Below are 16,090 nucleotides of genomic sequence, written 5' to 3'. Positions count from 1 at the left end.
ACAAGAATTTTATTTTAGTATGAAGGAGGTATTCGCAACTATTCACCGCACCGCTAATACCCCTAACCCCGAAATTAGCGCTCTCAATGCTCAGGCCCTCTAATATTCTTCTAGGAATGGCCTCAACTATAGTCAGATCACATAAAGAATTTTCGGCACCAGTATCGACTAAGAACCTTACCTTCCTTCCGAGACTGGAGCCCTCAATTATGGGTAAACCCTTTTTGGAAATTATGACATCAGGGGTCAGATTAATTTCGGAATAGAGAGTATGGTCCTGACCTTCACCATACTCCTTGTTCAGTTTAAAATTACGCTTATTTCGGGTAGGACAATTCCGGGCGATATGGTCATGTTCACCACATATGAAGCAAGCACGGCGCTCGCTACGATTAGTATTTCCTTTTTGCGTTTGAATTAATCGGTTTACAGAATCAGCTAACAACTTAACTTCCTCTTCCAGGTTCCTTATACGATCTATTTCGTGCCCTTTTTCCTCTCCCGGTATATCTTCTTCACTACCTTGATTGTTAGGAGGATGTTGGGAAGCGATGTTGATGTTCCTCTTGTCAGCTGAATTACTACACTCAGCCTCGATCTGCTCCTCGTTTTCTGCGAAGTCAAACGCTTCCTCTAATGTTTTAGGATTGCGCCTCAAAACATTGGGTTTGATTCGATTACTCAGTCCTTTCACGAATCTTTCCAAGATAACATTGTCCCTCAAAGTTGCCATATTGTTATTTACTTTAATTGTCCTGGAGAACAACGTTTTAACGCGAATTACATAGTCCGTAACTGACTCGTTAACACCTTGTCTAATGCTCATAATTTGATCGATTACATTCCTTTCTTTAGGGGCCTTCCTTTCGAAACATTTTACAAGATCGCGTTTAATATCGTTAAATGAACCTGGGTATTGTTCGAGGAGGCAAAAAAATGTATTTAGGGGTTCCCCTTTCAGTTTTGCCTGGAGGACAGCTATCTTAACGTCGTCGTTCCACTCGGCCAGACGTGATATGTTTTCCACTGTCTGAAAGAATTGTTGGATGTTAACGGAGTCATTCTGGGAGTTCGAGAACGTGGGGATCATCCCCAGAAACCCAGTAACCACAAGAGGAGGATTGGATGTGGTCATATTGTTTGATGTAGTTGTCTCGACAGGACAGTTGGTCGCCATAATACCACAGACCTTTTTACAATAGCAAAAAATAATACAAAGTCACAGATCGGGCTACTGACCGAATAAATCACCGTCAGGATAGAGATAAGTTCACAGTCGAATTGGACCATTAATACTGGCATCCTGTCGCGGACGCCATTGTGAGGATCGCGAATGTGGTATACAAAGAAACTGGTATAAATATTTACAACAGGATCTTTTATTCGCGTATATAGATACAGGAAGGGTTGTGGGATGCCAGCTATAATATCTCTATCTCTAACACAGGTAGTATTAGTACGGAACCCGACAAAAATATAATGATATAAGCCTCAGGTCTCGTGACGACTATTCCGATACATAGATAATTATTTTACAAAGGGCGATTACAAACGTATATAGACCTTAATTCTAAACTTATAATTAATTACAACTAATGAAGAATGATAGAAGAATTTATGACAATAAAATAACTGATAGGAGAAGAAAAAAAAAAGAATGGGTACCCAACTATTTTGGTGCTAATGCAATGAGGTGCACATAACGGTACATATAACGGTGTAGATGACGAATCTCTTCTTAATCACGAGAAAAAAAAACAGTCAACACTTTCACTACACATAAAGTTCTCTTTGTCTTCACCCACGTGGTCTCGAAGACGTATTCGGGAGCTTTCTCGTTCTCGTCTTTCCTCCTTCAGCTCTGACTCAAAAGTGACTCTTTGTCTTGGTTCTACCCCTCAGGGCTGCGTACAGTCCTATTGTCCATAATGGGGTCAATTATTGTTAAGCCGTTAAGCACCGGTCAGGGAAGGGTTCCAGGAAGTAAAGATAATATGAATAGGAAAGAGAAGGAAAAATATATTCTAAGTTAAAATAAAATATAACTATATATTATACAAATGGCATTTAGCCACAGATATTATTTGCAGTGAAAAAAATCACACATTTAGTAATTTAAAAACTCTGAAGAGTTTGTAGGAATGATCTGTTCATAAGTATTCATTGGTGTTTTACATGGGTGACACTATAGTGAAGTTTATATTTATAATCATATAATGTACAATTAGAGATAAGTACAGCCTTTACAATTGAAAGAAATAATTTATATTTATTTTTATTTCTAATTAGTTTTTACTCTAATAAATTCACCATGAAAAAATTTGAAGTAACAGCATTTTCTCCTTTAGCTCCTGTTCCACCTAAACGTGATCCAAGAACAACCTTATCTGTAGGAAGAGTACGTGCTAGATCAATGGTTGCAGGACTTGCAGAAATTGGTAAGTCTTTTTTAAAGATCAATAAATAAGTGAATAGATATCTGATGTGTTAATAAGTAATTGTAAGTTTAAATCAAAGTAAGTTTAAATCAAATTTAAATCAATTAACTGCCTTCATTCAAATGAATGAAGGCAGTTAATGCATAGATGTATATACCAAATCCCTTGTCTCTCCTCAATCTCCTAGTTTACATGAAGGAAGTTTGTAAATTGATAAAATGAAAGAGTACAATAATTGATAAAACATACACAGAAACCTAATGAAAGAGCTTTAGAATAAAAGTGGAAATCTTTTTTAATCAGAAGGTCACATCTTATTTTAGAAGAAAAAACTCCCAAGGCTGCATGATGTATTGCACTTTTCTTAACTTTGCATATGTTTAGGCAACAGTATCTATAAATTGTACTCAGATGTCTTTATAAGGACAAAGATTTTTTTATTGTAAAAGAGAATATACTCAGATTGGATGTTTTTTAATTTATTTTGCTGTCGTGAATTTTATGATTTTTCTTGCTTTAGTCTTATGTATGCCAATTTATGTATTCCTTTTTATAATTTAGTATAATATGCTTTCATTAAAGTATTTTTAGTACTACTAAATTATAATAGTAATTTTGTATAACTTTTCACAGAATTTAAACTAGAGTAAGACAGTATTTACATATCATATAAATGAGATTTACATTAAAAAAAATCCAACTTAAATAACAGGATTGACTTTATGGCTGTTACTTTCACATTTTAGAGTTTTGTGTTTGTATCAGACAACTATCTGCTCATCTTAGATTTTTGTTATTAAGATAATTTTTGCATTATAATTATTATATTATAGCATTTCTTCACTTTTATTGTCAGATTTTTAAAATTGAAAATTCATAAATATTTTTACAGGTAATATATTTTCTGACAAAAATGTCTACATGTTTAGAATTTGACTTGGAGAAATTTTAATAGTAATTATTTGATAATTATCAGTGTTCAAATTTTATTCAAATTTCATTGTTGATGGAATGATGTATTCTAGAACTTTGTTTTTAATTTAATTCTTTAATTTAGTTACAGCAATTATTATTAATTTTAAATATTTCAATTTTTCAAATTATTGTTTATACACAGTATATATAAACATTTGTTTTATTTTCAGAAGCTTTAGATCGAACTTTAAACGAATATGATTCTGAAGGCAGATCAACAAAAAGCAGTTCAATTGAAAGTATTCCAAATAAGCAAAGCAAAGTAACAGAGAGTGTAACTCCAAAAATTGCATCCATCCGTTCTCGACCGAGTTCTCGCCGTATCACAGCTGCTGAATTGGAAGATTTTTTTTCTCGTCAGACTGGTGAACATCAGAAATATGCAACTATGTCACATATGTCCTGTAGAACTCCCAGAGTGTACGGTAGTGTTGCAGCTATGAAACGGTCTCGTGCATCTCGAAATAAATTAATTGATGCCTTTGGAAAGCTTCATAAAGAATATCATAGTACTCCAGATTTAAATACTGATGTTTATGAAACAGAAATCAATACTGATAAATCTAAAAAGACCAGTCAAAGTCAAGACGATATACAGTTCCTCTGTATGAAAAATAGTAGGCATTCATGGGCATATCCACTTCATTCTTCATTGTCAGATCAACCAACAAATGATCGTGTCGATTATGATCAGTCTTGTTATACAGATTCTTGGAAATCTATAGAAGAAGTTTATGATAAACTAAAAAGTGGAACATCTGTATTCAAAGAAGACAGTTCACAGATTTATGCACAAACTCTTCCTCTTACTAAAAGAGAAAAAGCTAGTCAACCAGCAAGGAGTAGTTGTCCTCCTCCATCTCATCCCCCTCCACCTCCTCCTATTGGACAAGTGATCAAAGTAGATGTATCACGTGCTTTAGGTGAATATGCAAATGTGCACGTAATTCGTGAGCACAAATCAACAGTAATGTCTAGTTTCCGGCCAGGTGACAGTGCCAAACTCTATGCCTCGCCTGAAGTTGTAATGAGTGTTGGTTATAAAAAGAAATCAATGGGTTTACGAAGTGAACTTTTACATCATAGAAGAATTGGAGGTGGCTCAAGTCTCAGGTCTCATTCTCTTCCGCCAAAAATACCAACAAATAAAAATCCGTCTCAAAACACTCCTTCAGAAACAGAAACAAGTGGCGATTCCAACATTCCCTGTTCAGCTTTTCGAATATCTAGCAGGCAAAGAGATTCAGTATCATCAGATAGTGGAAGTGTTTCTGATAAAGGAACATTAAAGTCTCTCAAAGGAAAATCTACTATGAATAATTCCTATATGTCAAAGTTTGAAGTGGAAGAATCAGAAGTCAACAGTCCTCAACATTATGCACCACTAAGGTCAAAGCCTCATGAACCATTTATTCCAGAACCAGATTATGAAAGTAGTGATGATGATATTCCAACTTCTGTAGATAAAGGTTGCAATCTATCAACTTTTGGTAAAGGTGACACACTGCAAATCACAGCAACTACACAAGAACGAACTGAAGAAGAACAAAAACCAATTAGCCCTCATACAGAAGCCAAAAGAGCTATTCAAGAAGCCAGAGAAATTTTAAAATCCAGTCAGAAGTCATGTGATAAAATTAATACAGATGCAGATCATAATGTTAAAGAATCTCAAAGTATATATCAATCAATACAAGATGAATGTAATATTAATTCTGAAAGAAATTCACCAAAAGTTCAATACAGGCATCCAGTTTCAGAAAAGTTAAAAGAGTTAAACAGAAATATGGAATCAGTTGAAGAGACTAAATCTCAAGATATAGAAATAGTATCGGGAACTGTACGAGAAAATATTCATGTTTTTGAAAAGAAAAGTGAAATGGCATCTAATTCTCCAAATCTTAAAAAAGGAGAAGGATTACGCATGGCAGTCACTGGATCACAGATGAACAAAATTTCTTCTGTAGAAAATCACGAAACTCGCTGTTTAAAAACTTCATTATCCTGTCCACATGATCTTTTCCATGACGATGCTGAAAAAGCAGATAATAGTTCTAGTGGTGTATCTTCAGATATAGAATCTCAATGTGATCCCAATCAAGTTGTGGGAAAAGAACTCAAACAAGAATTGCCTTCAATGAAAATTACAGAACAAAGAAAACTATCACTTAATAAGGACCATATAGAATCTGAAATGCATCATTGGAACAGTAAAAATGTAATGTACAATAATCAGTTTTTACATTCAAATCTTCTGGAATGTTTATCAACAGAATCTCATGATAAAGTTGCAACTAAAAATGAAGAATGTGCCAAATTGAGTGAAAGTATTGAAGAAAGTCTTCAGTTAATTCGAGTACAAGTAGATTCCCTTGCTCTAGCAGCTGTAAATGAAGTGGATGTTTTCACTGAGCTTGTTCCTCCTCCTCCCGAGTTTGCTGTCCCAGCAAATGAAAATCAAGTCTCGGATATCGTTTTGGAGACAATCGCACCACCACCGGAATTCTGTGATGAGTCGTCATCTAACAGAATTTCAAGTGCAAATTTAACTAGACTTTCTTCTTCTGCAAGTGATTCTTCAGGAAGATCAAGTTCTCCAGAAAATATTCCAATCAATTACACTTATGTAGACTATACCTATCCAACATCTACGACATCAAGAATAATTGGTTCACCACGACACGTAGCCAACGGGACAACTAATGTTATCAGCAGCCATCATACCATTCATAGGAATCAGAAAGAATACGAAGTTACTCGTTTAAAATCTGTAAAAAGAGAGTTTCGTCATAAACCTCTTCGAGAATGGAATAGTGTCGATGTATCAGATTGGCTAGATAGTCTCTTTTTACCAGAATATAAAATTAAATTCAGTGAAGCTGGAATTACGGGTGCAAAATTGGCTAATATGGACAATAACGATCTAATGGGATTGGGGGTGAAACAAGTCGGGCATCGCTTGAATATGGAAAGATCATTGAAAAGGTACCAGAAATGAATTGGCATAAAGAATTGTTATCTCATTTACAGATCATGTCACTGCCAGCAAATATGCAGCAAATGCAGTTCATGCTCTAATGCTGACTGTTACATAAGCAGCAATGTGCCTGTTTGAATCAAAGAAATATGAGTTCAAGGAATAATTGATTTTTCTCATAGAACTCTAAAATCACCCATCTCAATTTTACTCAGTCTCTGTGACACAAAGAATGTATAGTTACTGCCCATTGATCAACATAGATAGTTTCATCCTATAAAACATATTGTATCGTGTGCGTTCGGTATTGCTTGAGCAGTAGCTGTATAATATAAAAAGAGTACAAAAATCTTTGTACTTATTATCGGTTGTACAGATAAAAACTTCTTGGTAACTGTCATTGTGTTGTTGATGGACCAGTTATTTTTTAAAATGTAGAAAGTGCATATATATATAAATATATATATATAAACACATTATATATATATATATAACAAACATAGATATCTAATCTGATTGTTAATAAAGTGTCTAAAGATGAGTACAGTATCAAATAATAATTAATTGTAACATTTATAAAAATACAACTTTATTTCACTCTTAACATAAAAAATAACTTATTCATTGATCTTGAAGTGTGTGTCACTATGTGATTTTGAAATTATTATAACTTTGATAAAAGAATACGATTACTGTAGAAAAAATAAACGACAATTAAAAATACAGATTTAATCATGTAATATTCTTAATATCTACTAATTTGCTATTATTTCAAAGGATTTATCAAACCACAATTATTTAATAAAGAAATCTCTTGGTCAACTTTCAAATTAAACTAATATGTACAGTACAGAACATTTCATGTTCATCAACACCTTTCATTAGTGTACTTTTAAAATTGTATTTTGCATTCAATTCTAATTACTTACTGTCAGATTAGTAGCTATTATGAATATTACAGAATAAAAAAAACAAAATGAAAAAAGTAATAATACAGATTTAATTGTTAATTTTGTCTCCCATATTTCCCAAATAAATTTGGGAACAAAATACAAATGCTTGATTTTAGTTATATATTAAATATGCCTGGGTTATTAAATAAGATTAAGTTAACCCATCAATTTTGTGAGTATTATGTTGTGTTCACAAATTTTTCTTCAATTAAAAGTGATGATATAATAATTTTAATTTTTTTTTGATTTAATATTGCACATTTGAGTGAGATTATGTATACAGTACTAGTTGCAAAGTAGTTGTCATACATATAATGCATCTAAGCACTGTATACAAGGTTGAGCATTTTAATCAATCCAATGGAATAACTCAAAAAATACACATCCTACTAAAAAAATCATGAACCAAAAATGTTAGCCCTATCCTGGTAGCTCCCTTGAAGTCAGTTTTGTCATAGATTGTGGTAGAAACGGGATCGACTTAATTTTCTTAGATGGGAACCCCCAGTTTTTATTGCATATTCCGAATCTTCAAAAATAACTTTTATCTAAAAGATTTTTTCGAAAGATTCAGAATGCTCAATAAAAAGGGGTTCCCATTTAAGAAAATGAAGTTGATCCCGTGTTTACCGATTGTTAGTGCCATCTGTGATGGAACCATCCTGTCTTGTGGCCTCCTTGAAGTATATCATTTTTGATTTGATGGTTTTTTTAGGATGCGTATTTTTCGAGTTATTACACTGGATTGATTAAAATGTATTATTCTAAATAGAAGTAATTGAGGGACTTGGTGGAAATACGGCATATCCCACTTTGGGAAGTTTCCGAGAAAAATGATTTTATTTTCATTCACCAAAACTTTAACGCAACTGATGGTGGGTGTACAACCCACAAGACATGTAAACAGCCAGAAAAGTGCTTTAGATGGATGATTATGCACAAGTCCATATTTGTTAAGTTTCTTATAGTTTACAGGATATGCTGCTTTTCCATCAAGCTCGTCAATTTATTCCTAACAACAGAGTAAGTATTCATATTTCATAATTTGAAAACTCAGGTTAAATTAAGATATTTGGAAAAAGTCGTACATTTGTTATGAAGTATAATTATTCAAAATAATGCAAACCGATAGTACTCGTGTGAATGACATATGTTGGTAGCAATTTGCTAATCACTACTATTTAGGACGGTACTGTTTAGCAGCATGGTAAACCCTAAAATGAACTCCCAAAGTGAGGTTCGATCAATAAAAAGTTGGCTGAAGTACCAACTAGTCAATCTCTGACTTGATTTTGTAAGTCATTTATTAGCGTAAGCCAGTCAGTCCTCTCTGAAAACCCAAAATTGTTCAATTGATATTACTTTCAGAAAACGTCAAGAAATTATTACAAGTGACGATAAAGTCATTTATAAACTGCTAGCGCACATATTCTTGCAACTTTAGCAAGTAAGATGTTTCAGTTAAACGCCCTCATCAGATTTACAAACAAAAAATGTGTTAAGATTTTTAAAAAAATAATGCAAGAAAAACTACAATTTATCCGATTATTTATCCGATATCTCCAAAACGTGAGAATGCAACTAATAAACGTCATGAAATCCAATCGTGCTATGTATATATACACCAGTGTAATTCTAAAAACATTGTACGTAAGCTGTTTTTTTCGAGTTCCGATGGTCCATAAAAAAGGACGAGTAAAATAACAATGAATCGCTGTCAAGATTAAGGCATTTGTCATATCTGTGGACGAAGCTTTTCCATCTCCTTGTCATAGAATGTTGCCGCCAATGACTTGAGATGGGCCCTAACGTTGTTTTCAAGATTGTTATTCGTCTCGAACCTCTGCCCTCCTAGCCACTTTTTCTGTTCAGAAAAAAGGTGGAAGTCGCTCGGCTCTAAATCGGGGCTATACGCTGGGTGTTTAAAACGTGGTAAAGACTTCTACCCAGCTTAAAACTTTTTAACGTGTGATGACTTCCACCTCTTTCTTGAACTGAAAACGTGACTAGCAGGGCAAAGGTTTGAGACTAATGACGATCTTCAAAACAACGTTGTTAAGGCCATCTCAATTCACTGGCGGCAACATTTTATGACAAGGGGATGAAAAAGCTCGTCCACAGATATATGACAAATTCCTCAATCTTTACTGTGATTATGTTGAAAAGTAACCATGTTTGTACCTACCTAACATTTGGTAATAAATTCATCTCGTTATTTACACTTGTTTTTGTTTTATGGGCCATCGGAACTTGGGGGAAAAAAAACTAGTAATTGAATGGTTGAAACTGGAGTACATTTGGAGGATTGTTTTCTTTGGACAGAAAATTTGTGCTCAACTCGATCAGCTTCGCTTAAATCCAATGTGCATAGTAAGCAATATCAGGCCAAAAAATTATCCTTTGTTAAGAGGATATCCAAAGATGGGATCCAAGGATGTCCAGGATATCCAAACAACTACTTTTCCTCCCACCTTTTCGAGTTCACTTAAACACTTTTTACTCTTCACAAATTTAAACTTTATTGTTATTAATTAAATCACTATTATGACCATAAAAATAATTTTGGGTCTTTGCAGAATTATCCTTTTTAATTGTCCAATCAGAGACAGATGGTAACAACTTAAAACCGACAAATGACATTAAAAAATACATACAATACAATTGACGCAGACCTTTTCTTTGAGGATCCGACGCCAAGAACACAGATTTAAAAGCCTTTTATTAAAATTAAAATACTATCATTAAGGTAAAATGGTTATATAAAACAAAAATTAGAGGTAAATTCAGCGAAGGTGCTGAATAAACGCGTGTCCATGGGCACAAAGCCTGCTAAAGTATTTACAGTGGAAGAGGAAAAACGCGATTTTACAGGGGCTCAGAGCCTGCCAGAAACCGCGTACACTATGTACAAAGTGAGAGTCGCGTCCATGGGCACAAGCCAGCCAAGATACATGAGATGAACACTGCTGGGAGGACTGGTTTCGTCTAGCTGGATTTGGGTTTACCTGTCGGTGATGTCCAGGTGTGTAGTTGTTTGGCGGTTGTGTTGCCAGCTGCTGTTGTCTTGGTTGCCGTTTAGGTGACGTATATAAATCTCGCGGTTCGCTCTGATGGTATCGCTCACCATTAATTTTTTCATTGTGGCAGCGTATCGTCTTGAGATGGCTAGACGTCTCAGGATGGATTCGTTGGCTGGATCCCAGCCACCAAGGGCACCTACGATGAAAGCATCTACAAAGGTGTTATATCCCTTACCTCTCAAGAAGTCTGCCAGAGATTTGTACTTCTGTATTTTTGCTTCCCTTGCAGTTTGGAAGGCGTCCGACCCATTCTCAAAAGGGATAGTTAGGTCAATTACAGTAGCCTCATTCATTGCGTCGTTGAGGAAAACCGGGTCCGGGTGACAATTCTCGGGGAAGTCGGGTATTCTTTGATTGATGAAGAGTCTTCCACCCGTTTTGTCGAAGGCGTTGGCCAGGCGATCCAGAACGTTGTTATGCCTTTTAGTCAGTGGTGATATTCGGCGGGTTCGCACAGGTTCGGCCGAACCCGTTGTTAAAATTTTCAGTTTCCCAAACCTTGTTAAACACACGGAACATTTCTCAGTGGGTTTGTTTTTTTTTTTTAAATATATTAAAATATGCGTATTATACTCTGTAATACTACTAAACTAGGGCCTTATACCCCGTTTGCACCGAGCATTTCAATCTAGATTGTGAGCAAGGTCAGGGAGTATGTCTTGGTGCGATCTCTCTCGACCGTTTCAATCGAGGTTTAATCGCGATCGATTCAAGAGTGTTCTTGAAAGTAGATCCAGTCATAAGAGAGATCCCGGAATGCCACGCGCGCGAGACAATACAAGATGGCTGTGGAACACGTGTCGGGCTATGGACAGCGAAAGAAAAAGTATAATGTATCTCGAGAGATGATGACATACATGTGCCTATTTCTAGAAGCGCCATATTGCGGTAAAGAATTTCTCTGCCTTGAAAAAAAAAGAAAAGGTCGACAGCTCTAAAATACTATTGTTACCTGGCCTTCTCCCATGACTCGTTACGTTCTAAATACGCCACTGATTGTTAGATATATAGTTGCAAGAAAATGTATTGTATTTATTTCTAGCCAAAACTTCCATTTCGTTTGTCGGTGATTGCCAGGGAAAAATTTTCTGCTAGCGAACCCCTTGTTAAATATTTCGAATATCACCACTGCTTTTAGTGATACTTACCATGCTTGGGAGGCAGTGGCAGAGGACGTGGGCCAATGTCTCGTTTCGGTGGGTGCAGCGTCTGCACTTTTTGGATAGGTTACCGTATCTCCTGTGGCCATGGAGCGGAACCACACTCATGCGGGCACAGTGGATGAATCGCCAATCCACAAATTGAGTGTACTTCCCGTCCCGCATGAAGTGGTTGCTTTCCTTGCATGCGTTGGTAATGCGGTAGGCTTTACCTTGATCAGGCTTACCATGAAGGGATTTTAAGTGCCTGAGCCGCACAAGGCCATTTAGAATGTTAGAGCATGCTTTCTTCTGAACAATGTTTCCATTGACAGTCAGGACGGGGGAGTCCTCGCCAGGAATCCACTCCAGTGGGAACAGCTTACGGAGACGCCTTGTTGCTTAGCGAAGGCGGGTCCACGTTGATCTAATGTCTTTTGACGCCAGGCAAAATTCATCCTGCAAAGAACCATTTAAGTACTTACATATGTTCTCTTCTGAAGGGTCTCTTCTTATTCGTTTTCTAACTACGGATTTTAGGGCATTTATAGCAATGCTGGTGATCTTGGGGTCACGGGACTGGAACAGATGTAGGGCATGGTTGACTTGGGCAAGATCGGCCGCTGTGTTGAGAGGAAGAAAGTTTGAGCCTCCCTGGTTGTAAGTGAGATATAAAATCTCAGCACTGGCCCGTTGTGGCAAGTTAAGCTATCTTTTAGCGTATCTCTTGAGCGTTTTATCTGTCATCCATTTTTTTCTTTGCCGTAGTGTCCAGGGTAAGATGGAACGTCAGTTTCGGGAGGATGAATGTGTTGACCGCATCAAGCTTTTGCCATGGGGCCAACTTGGAGTGGTAAAGTTTCTCTAGTTCATCCAGGACCCTATTGGTGACAGTTGGTGAAGTCCACCCGGTGGAGAAGCCCGTGGGGATCCCCAAGTGTTGGTAAAAGTCTTCCGGTCCCAGGACGGGAATTGGGGTACCCTTGATGTTTAGTCCCTCGGAGCCAGTGGTGTGCGATTTCCCTAAAACAGACAGGTAAGCACATTTATAGCATTAAGGGCAATGCCCGCCCAATCGGCCCAGTCAAGGAGGCTGGTTAGTTGCGAGTTGAGACCCTGATGCGAGTCGCTGATCAAGACCACATCATCGGCATAGCTTGCAATGCTTTGTATGTCAATCTTGTTGTTGTGTAGGTTGTAGCCCTTGTCGAGAGATTCAATGATCTTAATACCCACCTCCAGAGTAATATTGAATAGAATTGATCTAATACTACAGCCCTGGCGAACACCAGACTTCACAGGAATCGGGTGAAGGTAGCCCGTGCAAGTACGAACCCGAGTTGTGTAATCATCGTACAGGTCCTGTATGGTGATGATTGAGTTAGGGTGTAGCCCCAGCCATCTGAGACTTTTCCAGATGGTAGCGTGGGGAATGGACCCGAAGGCATTTGCAAAGTCCAGCCAAGCAATATGGCAGTTCTTCCTGCAGCGGCGAGCATCCTGAATAATTGTTTGCAGTCACAATTCTTCACAATATCACTTAGGTAAAAACAGTTGTATTTATATCCATCTGCTGACCTCTGGTGGAACTCTGGAACAGCTTCTTAATATTGATTTAATCAACAAAATTAATCCTTGGAACTTTGTTAATAATTTATTGTTATTAAATTTCCTATGGTAGCTGTATTATATGTTGATCTAGTAATAGTCTCTTTAATCCAAAAAATATTGACGGTAGACTGTCTCACAGCTTAACAGGTTCAAACTCCTTTATTGCCTTTTTACAAATGCATTTCGGATCAGTATTATTTTTTCTGACTTCTCTTCAGTGCTTAAGTTCTTCATACACCTATACAGTACTTCCGGGTTTTGTTTACATTGCTTTCTAAAATACAGTTTTCTCCTATTGCAACAGTGCACTACAGCAATGAGGCCTTCTTTAAAAGTATTTTAAAACTTTACACATTTTTTAAAAAACCACAACATATGTTAAACACACTTGAAACATTCCCCTCGGTACAATTTTTTGCATTTGTAAAAAGCAATAAAGGAGTTTGAACCTGTTAAGCTGTGAGACAGTCTACCGTCAATATTTTTCGGATTAAAGAGACTATGACTAGATAAACTTTATTTTTTCAAAGGATTAATACCTTGAACATATTTACCCAATGCTGATTAAAAATCCAGAATATGGTTTTAGACCAATTAAACGGTCTTTGACTTTGTTATTGGAACTTTCACGTTACCTCTGTTCGTTAAAAAGTTTCATCCGATTCTCTATGCACGACTTCTTATATGCATTTTGTTAATGTAGTTACATATCTTCAGTACTTTTGGAATGAAAAAGGTACAAGGGATTTTTGACTCAGCTTGTATATGCACACATTCTTTTTTTTTAAATTATATACATATATATATATTACTGTAATTTATTCTTTGGATTCAAATAATTTTGTATTTAAAATGTGTTCTCAATCAATATTCCATGATTTTTAAAAACCTGAAGATGGCCTGAAAACGTTCGTTACGGTTAATAAATAATTCTCGGTGAGATAAGGTGCTTTTGCGTAGATATAACATAAAGCAATTACTCTCACACTTTTACAGCCGCAACAGCCCCTTTTTTCTAGCGAGCCAGCAGTATGGTAGCTTTGGAATTGGAAAATTGCATTAATACGAGGTTACCAGTCTGCACAAAACATGATTTGAGTGGTTTTCGAGGGTGCCGACTTTAAATATTTGATCCGTTTTTGCGAAATTTAATTCATTGTCAGACGAATACAAACTTTGATATTCGGCTGTGAATGAAACAGTTTCTTAGAGGTAACATTCGTAGTTATATAAATCAAATACTATAATATAATAGAATAGAAGAGTTAGAAGTACGAAAGAATCTAATAATCTTGATGATGTTATTTTTTTGCCTGAGCAACGTCGGGCTCATCTGCTAGTTTTTTTTTAGATTAATAAAACATTATGAAAGCGAATCTTAAGAATTCTTTGATATTGAACTAAATTTTATAAACAGAAAACTATATGAAATTTTCTAAGTAACGTGACGTCATTGACCGAACGTCACTCACGACAACAATTATGCAATATCGAGTTTTTCGGAAATTGTTAACGAATCAACAATTCAAATTCCATTGTTCTTTGTTTGAATGAAGACGCCATTTTCGCATTCTTTGCAATTTTCGAAGAAATAACCTAAGAAAGAGCCGCGAAATTGCAGAACAATGGGGGAAACGGTGTTTTAGTATAAGAAACAGAACATTCAAACAAAGAACAATGGACTTTTAATAGTTTATTCGTAAGTATGTGCTATGTATATAGGAATATATAATGTTAAGTAAATGTAAATATTTAAATATAAAGTATTACTATCAAATATAAATATAATTGCTAATTAAATTAGAATTAGAAATAAAAATTGGAATTAATTAGAATTAAATACCAATATTTTACATATATAATTATATATTATATTATATGAATGTCATTCAAATGAAACCCGACCAATGGATATATCAAAGCGCGGAATGTGTTTATTTGAAATGTAGGTGGAAACACTGTAGGCTCACGCTGCAGTGTCATGTGACGTAAACCTACAAACAAGCTGCATTCGTTTAGCAGCTCAGACAGATGCTCCGCCCAACTTTCAAGCATGGATGCGTCAACAATTGAGCCGATGGAGTTTACCGCCTGTGGAACCGCCATAAATGCTGCTCGGTACGTGGAACTTTAAATTCTCTGCGAACTTTCATCAAGTCCAAGCCGCCTGGTCTGCTTTCGCAAGGGACGTCGTCCTTCATCACAACGTCCGTTCTCACACCGCGCGCATCGTGCAGGAATCCTTTGTGAAATTCAAGTAGGAAACACGCCAGTATCCTGCATACTTGTCTCTGTGATTTCCATGTTTTTGAGGAGCATAAGAAGCACCTGAAAGGACACATAAGTTTCAATCGGACGCTGAGATGGAAGACACAGTTTGGGAATGGTGCAGACATCAACCCACTGAGTTCTGTCAGCAAGGAATCCAACGACTGGAGTCACAGTGCGACTAGTGCCTTACTCATCAGAGGGATTACTTTTAATGTACTATACTCTACTTACTGAATAAACTCATTGGTCGGGTTTCATTTGAATGACCCTCATATAGCCTATACAATTAAATTATTTCACATTTAATTAATATAACATACATATTCTATTTATTAATATTTAGTTATTTAAAATAATGATAATTTTCTAATATATATTTTTAATTATTTTATTCGTTGCTATTTTTATTTTGAATTGACAAATCTGGGTTTTTTTTTTTTTTTTTTAACTCTTTCCGCCCTGTGGGCACTAAGAGGGCCTCTTTTAGTAGGCCCATTATGGGTTCGGCCAGGCCCACAATGGGGCGACCGGGTGGTGAGGGACGGGGCCCGACATATCCGAACGGACCACCCCCCGAAAAATTCCTGGGGATTAATCGACCCGTTCGGATTCGTTCCCGGGTCCCCCAGAGCGGTAGGTTGCCACC

At 36.2% G+C, this 16,090-nt stretch overlaps 1 protein-coding gene across 10 annotated transcripts in view; it reads left to right on the top strand.

Moving 5' to 3' along the window:
* The window catches only part of Prosap (prosap), a 133,569-nt gene extending 126,779 nt beyond the window's left edge, over nucleotides 1–6,790 (top strand). For all 10 annotated transcript variants that reach the window (XM_067276856.1, XM_067276859.1, XM_067276858.1 and 7 more), the window contains 2 exons: nucleotides 2,349–2,438; nucleotides 3,584–6,790. In XM_067276856.1, the coding sequence (XP_067132957.1) occupies nucleotides 2,349–2,438; nucleotides 3,584–6,411 (2,918 nt within the window). In that variant the 3' untranslated portion in view covers nucleotides 6,412–6,790. The remainder of the gene's footprint in view (nucleotides 1–2,348; nucleotides 2,439–3,583) is intronic.
* The last annotated feature ends 9,300 nt before the right edge of the window (nucleotides 6,791–16,090 follow it).

The sequence above is a fragment of the Centruroides vittatus genome, unplaced genomic scaffold (assembly GCF_030686945.1).
Source record: "Centruroides vittatus isolate TY-2023 unplaced genomic scaffold, ASM3068694v2 contig_717, whole genome shotgun sequence".
NCBI classification, from domain to species: Eukaryota; Metazoa; Arthropoda; class Arachnida; order Scorpiones; family Buthidae; genus Centruroides; species Centruroides vittatus.
Note: the sequence above shows the minus strand (reverse complement) of the source record. Positions and strands in the feature narration are given on the sequence as shown.